At 40.7% G+C, this 20,414-nt stretch overlaps 1 protein-coding gene across 1 annotated transcript; it reads right to left on the reverse strand.

The window, feature by feature from the left end:
- Window positions 1-4,898: 4,898 nt before the first annotated feature.
- LOC119901312 (39S ribosomal protein L55, mitochondrial-like) lies at window positions 4,899-13,553 on the reverse strand. Its single transcript, XM_038716932.1, has 3 exons — window positions 13,398-13,553; window positions 9,003-9,225; window positions 4,899-5,348 (listed from the first exon to the last, which is right to left on the reverse strand). The coding sequence occupies exons 1-3, from the start codon at window positions 13,439-13,441 to the stop codon at window positions 5,199-5,201; spliced, it is 417 nt and encodes a 138-aa protein (XP_038572860.1). The 5' UTR covers window positions 13,442-13,553; the 3' UTR covers window positions 4,899-5,198.
- Between the last annotated feature and the right edge of the window lie 6,861 nt (window positions 13,554-20,414).

A 20,414-nucleotide genomic window follows, 5' to 3' on the forward strand; every position in this document is an offset into this window, starting at 1 on the left:
GACTTGGCACCTGCACACAGTGCCAAAGCTACCAGTATCTGGTTTAAGGACCATGGTATCCCTGTTCTTAAGTGGCCAGCAAACTCGCCTGACCTTAACCCTATAGAAAATCTATGGGGTATTGTGAAGAGGAAGATGCGATACGCCAGACCCAACAATGCAGAAGAGCTGAAGGCCACTATCAGAGCAACCTGGGCTCTCATAACACCTGATCAGTGCCACAGACTGATCGACTCCATGCCACAACGCATTGCTGCAGTAATTCAGGCAAAAGGAGCCCCAACTAAGTATTGAGTGCTGTACATGTTCATACTTTTCATGTCCATACTTTTCAGTTGGCCAACATTTCTAAAAATCCTTTTTTGTATTGGTCTTCAGTAATATTCTAATTTTCGGAGATACTGAATTTGGGATTTTCATTAGTTGTCAGTTTTAATCATCACAATTAAATGAAATAAACATTTGAAATATATCAGTCTGTGTGGAATAAATGAATATAATATCCAAGTTTCACTTTTTGAATGGAATTACTCAAATAAATCAACTTTTTGATGATATTCTAATTATATGACCAGCACCTGTAAACATAAACAAATTTCCCCACTATCATAGTGTCTTCCTTAATTTTGTCACATCCCTCACATGGTCTTGATTTTTTACTCTCTGCACTAGCTTCTTTATTGTTCGGTTTGTCTGGTTGCCAACCTACTCTCTTGGTTGCTTCAGCGTTCACAGTTACAGCATTTTAGCTTAGCTCCATTTACACATTTCTCGTACTCATGTTCACCACCGCATCTTTGTGTGCCTTAAATACAGCTGCTACATGTCCATATTTTTAACACTCAAAGCACCTCAGGGCGGGGGGGGGCATAATGTCTGACCTCATAGCACATATAACCTACATATACCTTAGATGGCAGACCTTCCTCATCAAAAACAATCATAACAGACAAGCTGTCACATTTGGTCCGCTTGAAAACAACACGTAATGGTTCACCATTACGTGCGTTTTGCCTCTGCTATGTGTGCTCCTTCCACATTTTCCTTCATTTGTTCTACTGACACATATGTGGGTATTCCCGAAATGACTCATCGAATCCTCTTTCTATTATTGTTGATGAAGGATCCTTGCACTCACTTATCTTATATCTTGTTAAACCGAATAGCCTTCCCTTGCTGATCAGTGTCCTGCAAAAACCATAAGTGCTCCATTTCGCATTACACGTGCACTTTTCACATTGCCAACCAACTTGTTTATTGCTTTTGTGAACCGGATTCAATTTGCCAAATGAGGCTCCCTCCTGAATCATTTTAATCATTACTTTATACTCTTCGTTTCTACCTTCTGTTGAAGCTAGATGTTGTGTCGCGGTGACAGCCCGGCTGCTGTTGGTGAGTGTCCTGTTTCTCCTTTCCCTCGCATTCTGGTTTCTCCTGTGCCTTCTCTCTCTCTCTCTCTCTCTCTCTCTCTCTCTGTGTGCTCTCTCCCTCTCTGCTCCGGAGCCCGGCTGGCTACCCACACCTGCATCTCGTTAACCTCCATCCCCGGCCGCCGCACCTGCCAGCCATCAGCCTCATCACGACCAGTATTTCTACCCCGGCTTTCCACTCCATCCTCGCTCGATCGTCGCAGCTCCTGACTTGGTGTCGCCGCTTCGTTCTGGCTCTTTTTTTTTTGGAAATTTCCCTTTGCTTCACGTCCCAGTTACCTACTAACCCTGTCTGTCTGTTTCCTCCTGCCAGGTTCACTCACCTCCGCCTCCCAGTTCGGCCAGCCGGGCTTGCTCGCCAGCCTCCTCCTCTCGCCGCCTCCACGACGCCCTCCGGCTTCCCCCCTTGCACCCCGCCTGGTCCCCAGTCACCGCGTCCTCTCCTTCCCGTCTGCTAGCCTCCCTCAAACCTCCAGCCTAAGCACCTTCCGCTCCTCCAGCTACTCGGTCCTCCGCGTCCTCGTCTGCCTCTCGCCCTCTTTCCTCCCGTCCCTCCTCGTCCCCCTCTTTCCTCAATAAACCTCTTTTTCTAACCCTCAGCGTTGCGTTTGGGTCCGTTCTGTCTCCTACCGTTACATGTTGCTCATTATCAGTTTCCTCTGATTAAGAGCTCTCATTTTGCTAACTCTCTTTTCCCCATTTTTGTTTGCTATTTTCCACAATTTTCCAGTTTGCATTTCTCCCGCCACCTGTTCTCTTATATTTTTTTTTGGAGGTGAAAATTTACAACAGTATCTGGCATAGTCAGAGATCACCAAATATCAGTGCTAACAGGAAACGGAGCACAACGCTTTAGGAAGAAGAAAACAAATTAAAAGAAGAAAATATGTACATTATAGTACAAAAAAAACCACAACAGGATAGAGAAACAGTAGTAAAACAGTTATGGGGCTTCAGAAAATTTTAAGGCATCAATAAAATCAAGTTTTTAGGTGTTTTCTTCTTCATGAACAACAGGGACTTGTATAATGCAAAGTCTTTCTTGAAGACAGTAAAAAGAGGCTGTGTTTTTCAAACATTTACATTTGTGGATAAAATTTTTTAAAAACAGTTCATAGTTTTTGTCCTTCATTATAATTCTAAATGTGATGTTATCTCTAGTGAAATTGGAGAGAGACTGATAAGGTTCCAGCCAATACATGTCATACCAAAATGTGTTACTGTAAGGACAGAAGAAAAACAAATGATCTGTGGTTTCTATGTCCTCATCACAGAATATACAGTTAGTTGGATCAATGTTAAATCTCTGAGCACTTCTAATTGAAGTGGGCAGGAAGAAGAGGAGAAAGTCATGAGAAGACTGAGGACAGGAACGGAAGGAAAAGATACTTTATTGTCACATACACATGTGAAATTCATTCTCTGCATTTAACACTCATTGCCTCAAGAACCTAATCTAAGATGTTTTTGATGGTGTGGAAAACTGGAGCGCCCACACAGGAAGGAGGAAACTCACACAGACACAGGGAGAACATGCATTCTTCACACAGAAATGCCTGGGATGACGGGTTCAAAAATGAGACCTTCTTGCTGTGAGGCCACAGTGCTTTCCGCAGGCCTTCCATAAGATCTTCCTTCTGGACCTTTGGAAAGTTCACTCATACTTCTGTAGGTCCTCTTCATCGAAAGGTGTACCTGGAGCTTGTATTCAAGTCCATCAGTCACCTGTACACCGAGTATAAGCCCTCTTGCAAACAGCCTCTGTCAATGTAAGTTTTCTCAAACATTTTCAGTGACTTAAATATTTCTCCCTTTCACTTAAAGAAAGACCAGTGCGATGCCTACTGTTCATTCAAGCCTGGAAACATTGAAGCAGCTTCATGGGACACAAAGTCTGCAAAGCAGAAGGACAAAGAAGATGCAGGTGAGATGACCTTGGTGGCGCTCACTCCAATTCCAGGCCATACCGTGTGAGGTACGTATCTTCAAGGACTTCAGCCAGATGGGGAACTGGGGAAAAAGCTGGGGAGCCAACCTTGCATGACCTCCAAACAATCAGGTATTTTATCAGACATATACATTTTTGCATAAATATTGCCTTCTATGTCAATAGAAATCAGTTGTGAAAAGTATCTAAGTACATGCGCCCAATTACTCTTCTTTTTGAGGTACTACTCCACTACATTTATTTTGACGGCTTTAGTTACTAGTTACTCTGCAGATTATAAACTAAAAACATAATCAGAAAAACTAGAGTATGATGTATTTTCACAGATAAAGCCACACAGCAAAATATAAAGTATTTAGAATTAGCTTTACTTTTCATCTCAAAATTTGAATGTAGGACTTTTGACATATGGAATATCTCTACAGTGTGGTGTTGGAACATTTACCTAAGTTAAAGGTCTTTTTCCACCACTGTGGAAGAGATACTTTGTAATCTATTAAAACTCTGTCCTTCTTTTCCCCTTTAAACTCTTCCACATGCATGTGCAAATGGAATAGACAACAGGTGGAAATTATAGGCAATTAGCAAGACACCCCCAATAAAGGAGTGGTTCTGCAGGTGGCGACCACAGACCACTTCTCAGTTCCTAGGCTTCCTGGCTGATGTTTTGGTCACTTTTGAATGGTAGTGGTTGCATGAGATGGAGTCCACAACCCACACAAGTGGCTCAGGTAGTGCAGCTCATCCAGGATGCCACATCAATGTGAGCTGTGGCAAGAAGGTTTGCTGTGTCTGTCAGTGTAGCGTCCAGAGCACGGAGGCGCTACCAGGAGACAGGCCAGTACATCAGGAGATGTGGAGGAGGCCGTGGGAGGGCAACAACCCAGCAGCAGGACCTCTACCTCCGCCTTTGTGCAAGGAGGAGCACTGCAAGAGCCCTGCAAAATGACCTCCAGCAGGCCACAAATGTGCATGTGTCTGTTCAAACGGTCAGAAACAGACTCCATGAGGGTGGTATGAGGGCCTTACAGCCCAACACCGTGCAGGATGTTTGGCATTTGCCAGAGAACACCAAGATTGGCAAATTCGCCACTGGCGCCCTGTGCTCTTCACAGATGAAAGCAGGTTCACACTGAGCACATGTGACAGACGTGACAGAGTCTGGAGACGCCGTGGAGAACGTTCTGCTGCCTGCCGCAATTTCTACTATAACTACTATAATTTTCCTCCAGATATTATGATGTGCATTCAAAATAGAACATTTTAACAAATGATGGTTTGTGAACATACTGCTGATACTAAGCTTTTATAAAGCGTGTAATTGAGTGCTGTATCTTCTAACAGATAATGACATCCTACTTCTTGTATTTAGTAAAGATGTTGCCGTTTTCAACATCATAGTGGTATGTACACCGTTTTTTTTTATTCCAAGACAGTATAGAGAATAGGTACTAAATTAATTAAACCTGTTAAACCATGGCCTGACAAGTGTGAATTTATTAAATTCACCACACAGATAAAAAGCTTTCAAACAATTTATTAACTTAACATTGTTACAGTTTCCAGCTTTAACAGGTTATTTATACTTAAATGAAGGTAACCCCAGAGTCATAGTATAATTCAGCACCTGCTACACTTGGTTTTCCGTCAGTCATCCTGCTATAGAAAATTGCATTAGTCTGGGTTTCAGTGACCCACAATTAGATCTTTTGGAGGAACTACTTTCTTACCATGAAAACAATCTGATTTCAACTTGAAGTCAGAGTCAAATTTTTAGGGATGCTGTCCCAGTCATGCTTTACATTCACCTAAAAAAAACATTATTTTTTCTTCCAGAAGTGGCTGTATTTGTCTGCTTTGAAGTCGTCTTCATAGTAGAGGGCTGTCTGTTTTTTCGGCTTCTTCACCTCTCTCTTTTTCTGTCGAGCTCGACGCTCTTCTTCAGACAAAGTGGACAGATTGACTGGCATCTTTTAAAACACATGAAGAAACACCAATAAATATACAAAACAAGAAATATGAATTAAAATACATGGACTCATATGCCATGGGACTAGTACATCTATTTATCTTGAGCAAGCAGATTATGATTGTATCTCACAAAAGTGAGTACACCCCTCACAATTTTGTAAATATTTGATTATCTCTTTTCATCTGACAACACTGAAGAAATGACACTTTGCTAAAATGTAAAGTAGTGAGTGTACAGCTTGTGTAACAGTGTAAATTTGCTGTTCCCTCAAAACAACACATCACACAGCCATTAATGTCTAAATCATTAGCAACAAAAACCCCTAAGTGAAAATATCTAAATTGGGCACGAAGTGTTAATATTTTGTGTGGCCACCATTTTCCAGCACTGCCTTAACCCTCTTGGGTATGGAGTTCACCAGAGCTTCACAGGTTGCCACTGGAGTCCTCTTCCACTCCTCCATGACGATACCACCAAGCTGGTGGGTGGACCTTCCGTTTGAGGATGCCCCACAGATGCTCATTAGGGTTTAGGTCTGGAGACATGCTTGGCCAGTCCATCACTTTTACCCTCAGCTTCTTTAGCGAGGCAGTGGTCATCTTGGAATACTGCCCTACGGCCCAGTCTGTGCCATGCTTACAGTAATCCATATCCTTAATCTGCTTGTCTTCAGCAAACTGTTTGCGGCCTTTCTTGTGCATCATTCAAGTATTACAGAATCTAATGCAGTGCAGCTGGCAGCACTCATACATGTATTTCCCAAAGACAACTTCTGGATATGACGCTGAGCTCGTGCACTCAACTTCTTTGGTCGACCATGGCGAGGCCTGTTATGAGTGGAACCTGTCCGGTTGAACTGCTGTGTGGTCTTGGCCACCATGCTGCAGCTCAGTTTCAGGGGCAAGGCCATCTTTATGTAGAGTAACCATTCTTTTTTTCAGATCCTCAGAGAGTGGAGCCATGAAGTGCCATGTTGAACTTCCAGTGACCAGTATGAGGGAGTGTGAGAGCGATAACACCAAATTTAACACACCTGCTCCCCAATCACACCTGAGACTTTGTAACAGTTTGTAACGACTCACATGACACCGGGGAGGGAAAATGGCTAATTGGGCCCAATTTGGACATTTTCACTTAGTGGTGTACTAACTTTTGTTGCCAGCGGTTTAGACATTAATGGCTGTGTGATGTGTTATTATGAGGGGACAGCAAATTCACACTGTTATACAAGCTGTACACTCACTACTTTACATTGTAGCAAGTGTCATTTCTTCACTGTTGTCACATGAAAAGAGATAATCAAATATTTACAAAAATGTGAGGGGTGTACTCACTTTTGTGAGATACTGTATATAATGTCCTGTGTGGCTTTGGTGGAGTGTCAAGTCTGACAAAATAACCCTGATTAGGTCATAATGATGTGATCAGAGTTGTCTCAGCTCGAAGACCCCGGTCCACTGGGGCGGCTGTGGTTCAGGAGGTAGAGCGGGTTGCCCTTTTTCAGAAGATTGGCGGTTTAGGGCTGCAGCTAACATTGAATATTCTAGAGATGATTTCATTGATTCATTGTTTAAGAAGTAGTCTTGCATGGCGGCGGCAGCGGCGCCGGGCCCGGGATTAGCTGTGTAAGTTAACTCACGGCCCAACCAGGCGGAGAACAACAAACCCACATGTATACTTTTACAGCAGAGCATTGCGGCTTACTTTTGCTAGCCTTCAACTCAACAATCAATCAGGATTTCAGTTAAATGTCAAAGTTGCTGTTACCTTGTCTGTGGTCCGCTCTGTGGACTTGATGCTAGACCGGGTGCTTGCTGATCAGATGCCACTGTGCTGTTGCGGTAAACTACATAAATATTGTTTACGTTGGACAGACTGCAAAATTACAGAGTTGTTTTCTTTTAGTTTGAAATAATCCCATACTTTGAAGTATCATAATCACGTCGTGTTCACTTGATCACAGCATAAGCGTGATGTGCAACAGTAATACATGTTTCCGTGTGAAACAATGCGCTATATAGTTTTATGGATTAAAGAAATCATTGATCCAATCGTGTCAATGCTTTTTAGTAATCAAATCGTTTCAGCCCTACAGCGGTTCAATCCCAGGCTTCACCAAGCTGCATGCCAAAGTGTCCTTGGGCAAGACAGGGCCTACTGAACCCTGAATTGCCGCCGATGTGTGAATGTTAATTTTAGTTTGAGCAGTGTGTGAATTCGATGTAGTTTAAAAGTGCTTTGAGTGGTTGCAAAGACTAGAAAGGTGCTATACAGAGCATTTACATTTACTGGTGGTATCTGTCATATGCCTATTCTAAAGCTGCGTTTCGACCAAGGGAACTATACCCCGGAACTAGGAACCTTTGGAGGAACTCATTGTGTTCTCACCAGATGGACCAGGGTCTAAATGTAGTTCTGGGTCTTCATTTTACCCCTAAAAACACCCTGCTGAAGTCGGTCTCCTCTTCAAAACCAGCTGAACAGCTGATTACAGCAGGTAATAAAGCTTGTTAAAATCCCGTTCCTCCGACACTCAGACAACACAGACATGAGTCCTGCAGCTGATCTGCAGCTCTTGTCGCTGGAAATGTTTTAATAACCTTCCAAACTGTCGCAATTTTATTTTTGCGTTTTATCTGTGCTAGAGTTGTATTAAGAACTTCATGGTTTTATCCAGTTTGTTATCCACACGTCTTGCGGATGTCCGCCTGAGATTGTAGGTCAGCCTTAAATTTATAGCTGGGAAACAGCAGCCAGCGTTCAGCAGTGTATTCACAGCAAGCAGCTGATGGAGTTGCACTAAATACTGGGTCAGAAGTTGTTGTTTTGAGTTTTCATCAGTCAGGAAGTTTCTACAAGGAGCTGAAGTCGGTCTCCTCCTCTCCAAAACAAGCGGACCAGCTGATTACAGCGGACAAAGCTCGTTAAACATCCCGTTCCTCCAACGCAGGCTGACACAGACATGCAGGTGATCTGCAGCTCTTGTTGGCTGGAAATGTTTTAATAACCTTCCAAACTGTCGCAATCTTATTTTTGTGCTGCTTTCTCTGTGCTGGAGTTATTTAAAAACTTTATGGCTTTATCCATTTTGTTATTGTTATATGTTGTCTCTTCATTATTCTCCCACACAAAAAAGCTGCTTTAATGGTCAAGCTAAGCCTATAGCTTTTCATTATATTCCAGTCAAATCTGATGTTCATTTGTACATTTTGCTCATGGATAGTGGTTACAAATAATGATGCCTGTGCATCGCTGTGTACAGCCAGGCCTACAGCCTACGTCAGCAGGTTAATTTGCCTAATCTTTCCAGGTCTTTAGACCACGGTGGAAATGCACACAACAGTGGGCTGAAGGAACCTTTTAGTTCCTTGAAAAGAGATCTGGGGACTTAAAAGTCCCGGGTACTTTTGGTCAAAAGCGCCTTAAGTGATATGCCACTTAGACTAGTGGTATGTTGCTGCTTTCACTGTGTAGAAACATGTTATGTACATGTAAACATATTATCAGCCACTTTTTGGTCTTTGCATTGCTGAAAAATGATGGTATTTTCTTGTAATCAAAATACACACACATTCATATACTGAACCTAAGTGCTCAGTACAGAACCAGCACTGTACAGAAACAGAGCACAGAGTAAAGATAGTATACTAACCATGAGAATACGTTTGGGCTCTTTGTATCTGATGTTGACTGTAGATCCATCAGGCCGGACCAGCATCACAGGGTACAGCCTCTCATATCTCTGCCGGCCACAGCGCACCACGGACGTCCTGTTGGAGTTCAGCTGCGGAATCTGAGTGTGGAGCAGTGAAACCTGGCCGAGCCGTACAAACACTGACAGGCAACCTGTACGGGTGAAAACAGGGCAAACACACCTGCCCGTACACACACACGATCAGCATTTCCACACACACAAAATATACCATAAATATTGGGTTTACCACTGCCAATAGCTTAAGCGACACTAACGTCTGTTTCCGTCATGTAATGTTAGGCTACATTAATTAAGCCTGTAAAGCACATTCACTGTCATATTACAGTTTTAATAGTTTGACAGTTTTAATTGGGGCTACATGAGATACATTTTACTGTGTCATTTCATAAAGGGACTGTATGAAACACTCTCCTCATCAAGCTGAGAGCTGAAATGAATTCCTTTTTACAGTTACTGTATTTCTGTGTAGTGAATGATTAGGCTACTGTAATCTGTGACTGTTTTCAACAGATGCTATAATGTTTATTGGAACCTTGAGATGTTCCTGCGTGTTATAATGTTGACAGACATGTTTCTGGATTGTGAAGATATGATCTGTAGCATTTAGTGCCAAAAGCTGGTCTGCTCCTCTGACAGAGATCACAGCTCAAACAATGGACAGATGATGCAGTTGTCTAACAGGTCATATTTAATTGACGTCGCTTTAAAATAAATGTTGGCTCCGAGGAAAGGACATCTCATGTCATAAATGCCTGTTTCCTCGACTCCTCTCTTCTCGAGTCTCCTCCTCGACTCTTTAAGTTCACATCTCGGGCACATGAATTATAGATTTCTGTATGTCCTGCTCACAGGATCATTTCTACTGGCACAATGCTGATTATCTGCATTTATATTTATTGATTCAGATTGTGAATTCGTTCCCGAATATGATTATGGTGTCTTTGGATTTATTAGGCTAAATGTTTATGGGAAATTGAGATGATGTAGGCTAACTCATATCAAAATCGACGCTCAGTTTTAGGCTTTCTGTTTATTTCCTCTTCTGATATCCTTTAACACTACTCAGGTAGGGCTGTCCCCGACTAAGTATTTACATAGTCGACAGACGGTGGGAGGGGGGGCTGCAGTTTTTCTGTATTAGTTACCATTACTTACACTGCACATTTACAGCTAAACTGAGGCTTGCTGTTAGCCTTTTTCTCTCGCCTGCCATTCAAATGTCTTGTGCCGAGTTTTGTGTGCGCGCGTGCCTGACAACTAACTGTACACACAAGCCGCTGTACTGTTTAAAAACGATATAATACTCTTTGTAAGGGTCATCAATTGTGATAAATGGTCCGAACGTCCCACAAGGTGTGGACAACTCAGCACAACACCGGCAAAGCTGGGGCTCCGTCTCTTCAGCAATTCCTCTGCCACTACACACACATGTGCACTGACGCCCCCTTCCTTAATTGTTAAGGTTACAATTTTGGATTTATTCACGCACTTTAAAAACATTTATGAAATGGTTCTTTCTTTTCACATTTTATTTACAGCATATGTTGAATTCAATTCAATTCAATTTTATTTATATAGCGCCAAATCACAACAACAGTTATCTCACAGCGCTTTTCATAAAAGAGCAGGTCTAGACCATACTCTGTGATGTTATTTACAGAAGCCCAACAGTTCCCACCAAGAGCAAGCACTAGGCGACAGAGGCAAGGAAAAACTTCCTTTTAAGAGGCAGAAACCTCGAGCAGAACCATGGCTCAGGGTGGGCGGCCATCTGCCTCGACCGGTTGGGGTGAGAGAGAGAGAGAGAGAGAGAGAGAGAGAGAGAGAGAGAGAGAGAGAGAGAGAGAGAGAGAGAGAGAGAGAGAGAGAGAGAGAGAGAGAGAGAGAGAGAGAGAGAGAAGTGTATATTGTAATAGGCAGCATATTGACTTATTGGGAGAAAACTGGTACTTCTATTTAAAATCAGACATTGAGTACCCCCATATCACCAAAATGGTATGATCCTCATTTCATAATGCCGTAGCGAAGATTCGACTGTGAGAATGATCAGCTTCACATGACTGTATAGAAATGACGATAAATTATGTAAAACGTGTTCCTTACTGACAGACTCTCTCTGACTTTCTCCATTATAAAAGTTGATGGAGACATAAAGAAAGACAAATCTTTCTAATAAATGAAGAAAGTTGTGTGTGGGGCTTTTGTATTTCAGACCTACAATAAACCCAGATTTTAACTAGACAGTGAATCATGAAACAAATTAAAAATAGACTTTGTAGTAATAAACTTGAGTTTAATGTTATCTGTTTGGTATTGGGTATAACCTGTTACCCAATAAAGGTACGTGTCGGTCAGTAAAAGACTTCCGCGAAGGATACACTTGTGTCACCTCACTCATAGCTTCTCGGAGATCGCTCAAGATCCTTGGAGTGCAAATAATGCTGCATTCCAGGCAACTGGGAACTTGGAAATTTCCGACCTCCAAGTAGGGATGAAACAATATAAAAATTTCATCACGATTAGTGACCAAAATGATCACGGTTATCAGTATTATCACGGTATTGTAAAAATGTGCCGAAAGATTAAAATGTTCTGATACGCACACACAAAACCATTTCAGCAAGTTTTATACTGAAAACTACAAATACAATTGCCATTTTGTTTGCATAAAAAATAAACAGCAAATACCATTTGTAAGCATATAAAAATCATCTAAATGTGCATTATCAAGATTTTATATTTTATATTATATAGAATACCGTGACCCCGTGCACAATTACATAAAAACAAATAAGTCTTTAGAAGACAGTGATAGTAAGTGCAATGTGCCCAAAAACTGACAGGAGTCTGTAGCGTTTCTAGATATGCTGGTTGGTTGACTAAACTGCGTAACGCGTTATCATATGCAGTGGACGAATGGACTCTGCCGACACACGACGCACACGGCAACAGAACAACGTGTAGCGTTTTTATATACAGTCTATGGTTTTCACAAGAGCTGCAACACTGAGAGCTTCAGTTTACAAGCTTCAGTTAGCAAGTCAGAGAGACAAACCAAAGCTAAAAGTGAACTCACCCTGCGTTCACTATAAGGTCATTTTCTTCAATCAAGTTTCCCTCAGCGCTCCGGTAAAACTAAACCACGACCAGACTTCAGAGTGACTGAAGAATCTCTGCAGCGTCGTCTTCCGCCGTGTTGTCACTGACCCAAACCCACGTTGCATTCTGCGCATGCGCGCCTGCTTCTGGGAGACGCTGGACAGCGTTTGCCGTGAGATTATAATATAGCGCGGTTAACTGTACCCGGTTACCATGGCAATTACAATGTGTACGGTAATAATAACCGTTGGGAATTTTACCATGGTTTACCGTTAAACCGGTAATCGTTTCATCCCTACCTCCAACTAGAAAAAGTACCATGGAACGCCACTTTATGTCGGATTTCCTTTTTGTGAACTTGGAGAAAAAAATATGTACCTGACTTCAGGAGTAGCAACCGAATGACATCACACAACAATGGCAGCTCCCAGGGAAGCACACATTGCAAATGGTAAACAATAACCTAAAAGGCAACATAAAACATATTTGCATATATTTAATTAAAAATATAAATACTATCATATAGTAAAACCTGTTCTGCATGTAAATTGATGTAGAAATATTTGCTAGGTAGCTCGTTACAGTAAAATGTAAAAACATAAGTATTATATACAACATTTTCTGTCTTTTGAGGATGACCACTTCAGTCACTTTTTTCCCTTAAATTGGCCATAATTTTAATTAACACAGAAAGTTTGTCACGGTCAGCCATGTTTTGCGTTCACTTTCAGCCCCAGGCATCACCATGGACCTGGAACGCTTTGAGGTTGAAAGTCAGATATTTCACCTTGGACATATCCCAGGTCAGAGCAGTCTGGAATGGGGCATTAGAGCTTTGGGACAGCCTGTAAGATGGCAGAGCGGAACAACTTCCGGTTCAAGCGAGGAAACGACAAAGCTCCCCACAACGCGATGCGAGGAGTCACAAATTTGAGAAATGAGAAAGCCCCCCTATCTGCTAGCACGTCGGCCGTGATATCGACGTGCGCATCCGTAGGATTAACTGGTCCACATGCATGTAATCAATAACTCAGATTTAGGCACACACACTGGCTTCGGGGGTCTGTCTAGAGTAACATAGCTAGCTGGCAGTAACGTTATCAAAGAAAACAAGGGTCCTACAAATGCAGTTCCGGCCCTTGGATTAACGTTAATTTAACTTTACGCGAGCCTTAACGTTACTTGTCAGAAGTCTAGCAAGCTTGGAAAACAAACATGTTCTACGGGTCTTACCGTGATAACAGACTCTGTGGCGCGCAGAGCCTCATTAAAAACATGTCTGCGATTAAGAAAACTGTGAAACAAAACTCGTCTTCATAATCTGTGGACCGCCGAATGCAGCACTTAACTAGGTCAAACACTGGTGTTCACATAGTAAATCTCCTCCTGAAACAAATATGGCGCAGATTCGTTCCGACTGGGGCGTGAGGAGCAGACTGTCCGGATGTCTAACTCAACAAAAAAAAGTTTGCCTCAGCAAATACTGCGGTAAAGCCGCCGAATGCAAATCCTTGGTCAAACCAACCGCCGTCTGATTTCTTCTTCTTCTTCTTCTTCTTCTTCTTCTTCGTTAATGGCGGATTGCAAACAACTTTTAACTGATAATCGTTTTGAGATATTTATTTTGAATTCTGGTATATGTATTCCAAATCCCACACATTCCTGTTTGTTTTTAGATCCATCTGTATAGATGTTTAGATAATTATGGAAACTGTTTCTCAGATAGCTGCTAGTCCGTATTCCCACTTCCTCTATTCCCCATCCTCTTTCCTTTCCAGTATACTAAAATCTGTTTTTACATCTGGATAGAGCCAAGGTGGAATGTTACTGACTGGATCGGGTGTGGTGAAATCTAATGCTTCCATTCTGTATTCCCTGACTCTCTTTTCCTCCGTCCATCCAAACCCATGCCCCCGAAACTTGAAATATTCCCAACAATCCTTTGTTATCTCCTTTGCAGGGTTTTCTTTCCCACTTCTTTTCAATCTGACCCAATATGCTAGCGCTAGTTTCTCTCTTTTTAACTCCAGTGGTGTCTCTCCAGCTACTATGAGTATTGTGTTAATGGGAGTTGTCTTAATGGCTCCAATGCATATCCGTAAGGCTCTGTATTGTAATTTATTATTTTTTTCCAATGTTGTTTTTGCTGCTGCATCAGATACTATGCAACCATAATCTATTGATGACCTCATGCATGCTCTATATATGTCAATTAGTGACTGTTTATCTGCACCCCAGTCGCATCCCACCACCGCTCTCAGTAAATTAATAACTTGTTTGCATTTAGTTTCCAATTGCTTTATGTGTATTTTCCATGTGTACTTACTATCAAACCACAATCCCAAATACTTAAATTCATTTACTTTTTCCATTGGCTGCTGATATAGAAAAAGCTTTTCTACATGACACTTTCGCTTGTTTGTGAACACCATATAACAGGATTTGCTTGTTGATATTTTAAATCCCCACTTGGATGACCACTTCTCTACTTTCCCTATTGCTTTCCTAATGTTTTCTAATACATATGTCTCATTTCTTCCTCTCATCCATATGGCCCCATCATCTGCATATAACGCTGATTTGATGTGTCCATCTAAATCTGAAAATATATCATTAATCATAATGTTGAATAATATAGGGCTAATTGCGCTCCCCTGGGGAATGCCATTATTTACCTTAAACTCTGTAGAAATTTCTGATCCAACCTTTACTCTAATTTTCCTATCTGTTAAAAAGTCTAGTATCCAGTTATAAATCCTTCCTTCAAACCCCATTCTATTTAGTTTAATAAGTAGTCCTTCCCTCCACATAGTATCATATGCCTTCTCAATGTCAAAATACACTATTATCATCAGCTCTTTCATTTTCAGTGCCTTTTCTACCTCATTACTTACTCTAAAGAGAGCATCTGTTGTGGACCGCCCTTTCCGAAATCCATTTTGTATATTACTCAGTAGTCCTCTCTGTTCCATTACATGTGATAACCTACGAACTATTATCCTCTCCATCCATTTGCATAAGTGAGATGTCAGAGCTATGGGTCTATAATTACCAGGATTGGTTGGGTCTTTACCAGGTTTGCTAAACGGTAGTATAACTGCACTTTTCCAACTTCTCTTTTTGGTTAACTTAATTGTCCTACGTGCCACTGCCCTTTTCCTTTGAAAATCCAAAACACTCTCTTGTGATAAATTCTTCTTTAATGTTTTAAAGGCTTTGTTTCGTTCTTTTACAGCTCTGCTACACTCCTCATTCCACCAGGGGACCACTTTCTTCCTGCCCTTTGTTGTTCTTTTTGGAATACTTAAATGTGCTGCATTTATAATGTGTTCTGTAATTTGCTTTGTGCATTCCTCTACATCACCTTCTAACGTCACAAGGTTTGCTGACTTCGTACAACATAACCTAAATTTTTCCCAGTCTGCTTTCTCAAAGCACCATCTGTTGTACTTCCATTGTACTTCCTTCTTGGAAACATATATTTGTGTTAATAATAGTGAGAACTGGAAAATGGTCACTTCCTATGGTAGAATCATTCATAACAAACCATTCACATGCGATTACCAAATTATCTGATACCAGTGTGATATCTAAACATGATGTTTTACCCCTATTCACATCCATTCGTGTTCCCTGTCCATTATTAATGCAGACCAGTGATCTTTCTTCCATCATTTCTTCAATTATGTCCCCATTATTATCTGTGTGATTGCTGCCCCATAAGCTGTTGTGTGCATTGAAGTCCCCACATCATATTTCTTTCCTGTATACAGTCCTGCCATTTCATTAAGTTTATTGATATCTAATTTTTGCATGGGTTATAGAAATTAATCAATTTAATGTTTCCCTCTTTCCTTGGGCTATAGATTTCAACTATTATACATTCTGAATCTTCTGAGCTTAGGGATTCCCTGTAGGCCAACCCATCCTTGATAAAGGTGATGCACCCTCCACCAGTTTGGTTGTTAGGTCTATCGTACCTTATAGAGCTAAACCCTGGTATCACATAATCTTGTCTGTCTCGTAACCAAGTTTCTTGTACACATATTGCATCTGGAACAACATCTAATTCATGAATGTACTTTTTGAATTCTTGACCATTAGCTATAAGACTTCTTGCGTTCCACTGTAGTATGTGAAGAACCATTATAAGCGTCCTAACCCTCTGTTTGTGTATTTCCATTTTCAGTTACGTCAACAATGCATGTATTTGATCTGCTTTGATATCTTTCATATCAAGAAGTTTTCCTGCTGCTTCTACAATAGCCTTAATTCTGTCACTTTTCTTTTTCAACTGGGACGCAACATTGATGGTGTGACATATGAAACCCACAAAGTTCACTTTTTTCACTATCAACGTATCATCGTCAACTTTACATTTATGCTCTCAACCATTTTGTGTGTGTGCTGGAATCTGGTTTTGTGTCTGATTAACTGGTGTTATGTTTCTTTGGACAATTCCACTGGAGTTTTTGTTATTTGATCCTGTTTCTCTTATTTTCTTTAGAGCTTCTGCATATGATACTTTGTTCAATATCTTCACCTTTTGGGCTTCTCTGGCTTCTCTTTGCACTTCACATCCACCAAATGCAGCACTATGCTCTCCTCCACAGTTACTACATTTAATCTTTGCATCCTTTTCACATTTCCCATACTCGTACTGGCCCCCACATCTAGCACACCTTAGCTTTCCTTTGCACTGCTGAGCTGTGTGCCCCATCCTTTGACATTTATAGCATCTGATAGGGGGAGGGATGTATTCTCTCACGCTGTAATTTATGTATCCCATTTGGACTGACTTAGGGAGGGTTCTCTCAAATTGCACAACCACAGATAGTGTGTCTTTTAATGATCCATCTCGTTTGCTTTTTAGTCTAGTAGCCTCAACTGCTTTGCCTCCCTGAATCTCATTTTTAACATCTTCCATTGACATATTCAAAGGGACTCCTGATATAACTCCTCTAACCTTTGCTGTTGCTCCTGGGATGTGGGCCTTCATCCTTTCCCCTTGAAGTGTGGACATACTAAGAATCTTTTCTTGTTGTTGTTTGCTGCTTGCATGTATCAGTATTCGTTTATTGTTCAAAAATCTTGCAAATTTGATTTTGCCAATCTCCTTCTCAATCGCCTTGGTAAGTTTAATTGGGTGATAGTGTCCACCATCCTGGTTGAACTCAATTATAACTTTCCAATCGTTTCCTTGCACTTTCTCCGTTTTCTCAGGCTTCTGTTTCTCACTCTGGCTAGCTCTCAGTTTCTTGTTATTACTTCCCTCGCCGGTCCCGCTATGTTCTGACCAACTTTTCCCTCTCTCTCTTTCTCTCAAGTCCCTTTTCAATCTTACAGATCTGGACATCATCACTCCATCTCATCCCCATCTGAACTATTTGACATGATGTTACATTCACAGTACAGTTTATGCAGATCCACCAATAAAGTTCGAGCCTACTATGTTTTCCGGCCACCGTTCGTTCACTCACTCCACGTAGCTCCAAACCTCCACGCCTTCCCCTGTCTGATTTCTGTTGCAGCTAAAGCGGTTATTATGGTAAGGACGGGGCGCGAGTAAGCCGAAGGTACTGAAAGATACACACGCGTTTTTTTTTGTGATGCTCTTGCTGATTGAATGAACACAAATACATACAACAGAAATATAATAATATTACTAATAACAATAATGATAATGGTAGTATAATTTATTATTATGTGTTATTAATGCAAATACAAAATGTACATTTTCTTTGTTAATAATACATATAATAATAATAATAATTTACATGAAATTTGACCTTTCACCAGCGTAATTCCTCAGCAGTTTGTTCAGTGTTGTCATGGCTTCTCCTTCCTAGTTTCCTCTTCTATCACTGTTACAAATATCATAATGTTTTACTGTACCAGCTAAGAGATATTGCACATAATCCATCCAACAGTGAAAATTAAACAGACACATAATTTCTGTGAATATTGACAAAAACAGTTCCTTAATAGGGTACACCACCTATTTAATATCTTCTGCTTCCCAATCTTATGTACTATTACTGGTACATATGCCCGCCCACGGGCTGTCAGGTCATGATGGCAGCTGCTATGTTAACTTCATACTCATATCACACTTGTTTGAAATGTAAAATCCCCGTGATTCGACCAATGCAAACCATTTCAAGATACAATCCCCACAGCGAGTACAATCAGCGCCTCTGTCAGACCAAGCAGTGCAATCAATATTGATGCGACTCACCTTTGAAGCCTCATAGTAATCCACCAATCGATTATATTCCAACAAAAACAGGCTTGTTACGTTGTCAAAGGTCCAGACGGTCCAATCCAGTAAAAAGATTTAGTCCAAAACACATTATTCCATCAATAAATCCCCAGGGACTGCTGCCGCATCGTTTAATATTTGCCGGCAGACGTGGCTTGTATGTCATTATAACCGTAATAACTCCAATTTGGATGTAAAAACAAAATATTCAAATTAGCCGCTGAACTCTGACCTTTCGAGTGACACCAAATCCGAAGCTTTATACCGTGGCCCTACAGTGTTTTCCAGCTAATAGCTCCCAGCTATAGTTGTCTGCAAGCATTTTCAAGTGGAAACAAAAAATATATTAGCTTTAGTGTGTTTAAACTTATATTAATCAATTCCAGTAGCACTTACAATCACTCTGACTTCTGGGTTAGACACTCCAGACTGTTATCTTTCAGAGAAGCCCAAAACCATGCAGATATACCAAATGGTTCAAGAACTACATTCAATTTACTTTGGAAATGCCTTGAATAAGCGTTTGCATGAATTTTACAGGAATGTTAAGAGGTTAACTGTCTGTTTAGTTTTCACTTTTGGAGGGGTTTTTAGAGTGTAATTTCTCCAAGTTGGTACAGTAAAATGTTATGATATATGTACCAGTCATAGTAGAGGACATTATGAAGCAGAAGATATGAAGTAGGTGGTGTCACCTATTAAGGAATTGTTTTGGTCAAAGGTCAAAGTTCACAGAAATTTTAACTGTATTTAGTTTTTGCTGCTAGAGGAGTTTTTTAGAGTGTAATTTCTCCAAGTTGGTACAGTAAAATGTTATGATATATGTACCAGTGATAGTAGAGGACACTATGAAGCAGAAGAGATGAAATCAGTGGTGTCACCTATTAAATATGAGATGAATATCCTGCCATGTATCAAAACTGAAACTAAAGTTCTGAAAGGTTGAAACTAAGTGTTTGAAAACTCAAAATCTCACAAAAAAAGTTTTGCAAGATTGAAAACTAAGATTTGCAGGCTTGCAAAATGTAAAAAAAAATAAAATCTCTGTTGTTATGATAAGTACCAATGATAGTGGAGGACACTATGAAGGAGATGATATGACAATAATGATGTCACCTATTAAGGAACTGTTTTGGTCAAAGGTCAAAGATCACAGAAATGATAACTGTCTGTTTAATTTTCACTGTTGGAGGGATTTTTAGTGAGCAATATCTCATAGGTGGTACAGTAAAACATTATGATATTTGTACCAGTGATAGTGGAGGACACTAGGAAGGAGAAGCCATGATAACGCTGATCTAACTACTTAGTAATACGTTGGTGAAAGGTCAAATTTCATTTAAATTATGTTCACAAAATAACAAAGAAAAGGTACATTTTGTATTTGTATAAATAACAAACAATAAATTATATTATTATTAAAACTACTATTATCATTATTGTTATTATTAGTAATGTTATTATATTACTGTGGTATGTGTGTTCATTTACACTTAGACCATCACAAAAAAACGCTTATGTATCTTTCAGGACCTTCGGATCACTCACACTCGCTTTTTATATACAGGGCCTTTCTCATTTCCCAAATTTCCACCTCTGCATTTTAGTCCCACCCACCCGAGATGCGAGCTCGAGGAGTCAAGGAGGAGACACGAGGAGAGAGGAGTCGAGGAAACAGGCATTTAACAAAATGAGATGTCCTTTCCTCGTAGATGTCATTTTAAAGCGACGTCAATTAAATATGACCTGTTGCACAGTTGCATCATCTGTCCACTGTTAGAGCTGTGATCTGTCAGAGCAGCAGACCAGCTTTTGGCCCTAAAGGCCACAGATCATTTCTTCACAATCCAGAAACATGTCTGTTAACATTATAACATGTAGAAACATCTCAAGGTTCCAATAACATTATCTGTTGAGAACAGTCAGATTACAGCAGCCTGATCATTCACCAGGCTACACAGCAGACTAGGCCTACCACTTTTTTGCAG

Source organism: Micropterus salmoides, unplaced genomic scaffold, assembly GCF_014851395.1.
Source record: "Micropterus salmoides isolate LMB-PRFRI ecotype aquatic unplaced genomic scaffold, ASM1485139v1 Ms_hic_scaffold_13, whole genome shotgun sequence".
NCBI classification, from domain to species: Eukaryota; Metazoa; Chordata; class Actinopteri; order Centrarchiformes; family Centrarchidae; genus Micropterus; species Micropterus salmoides.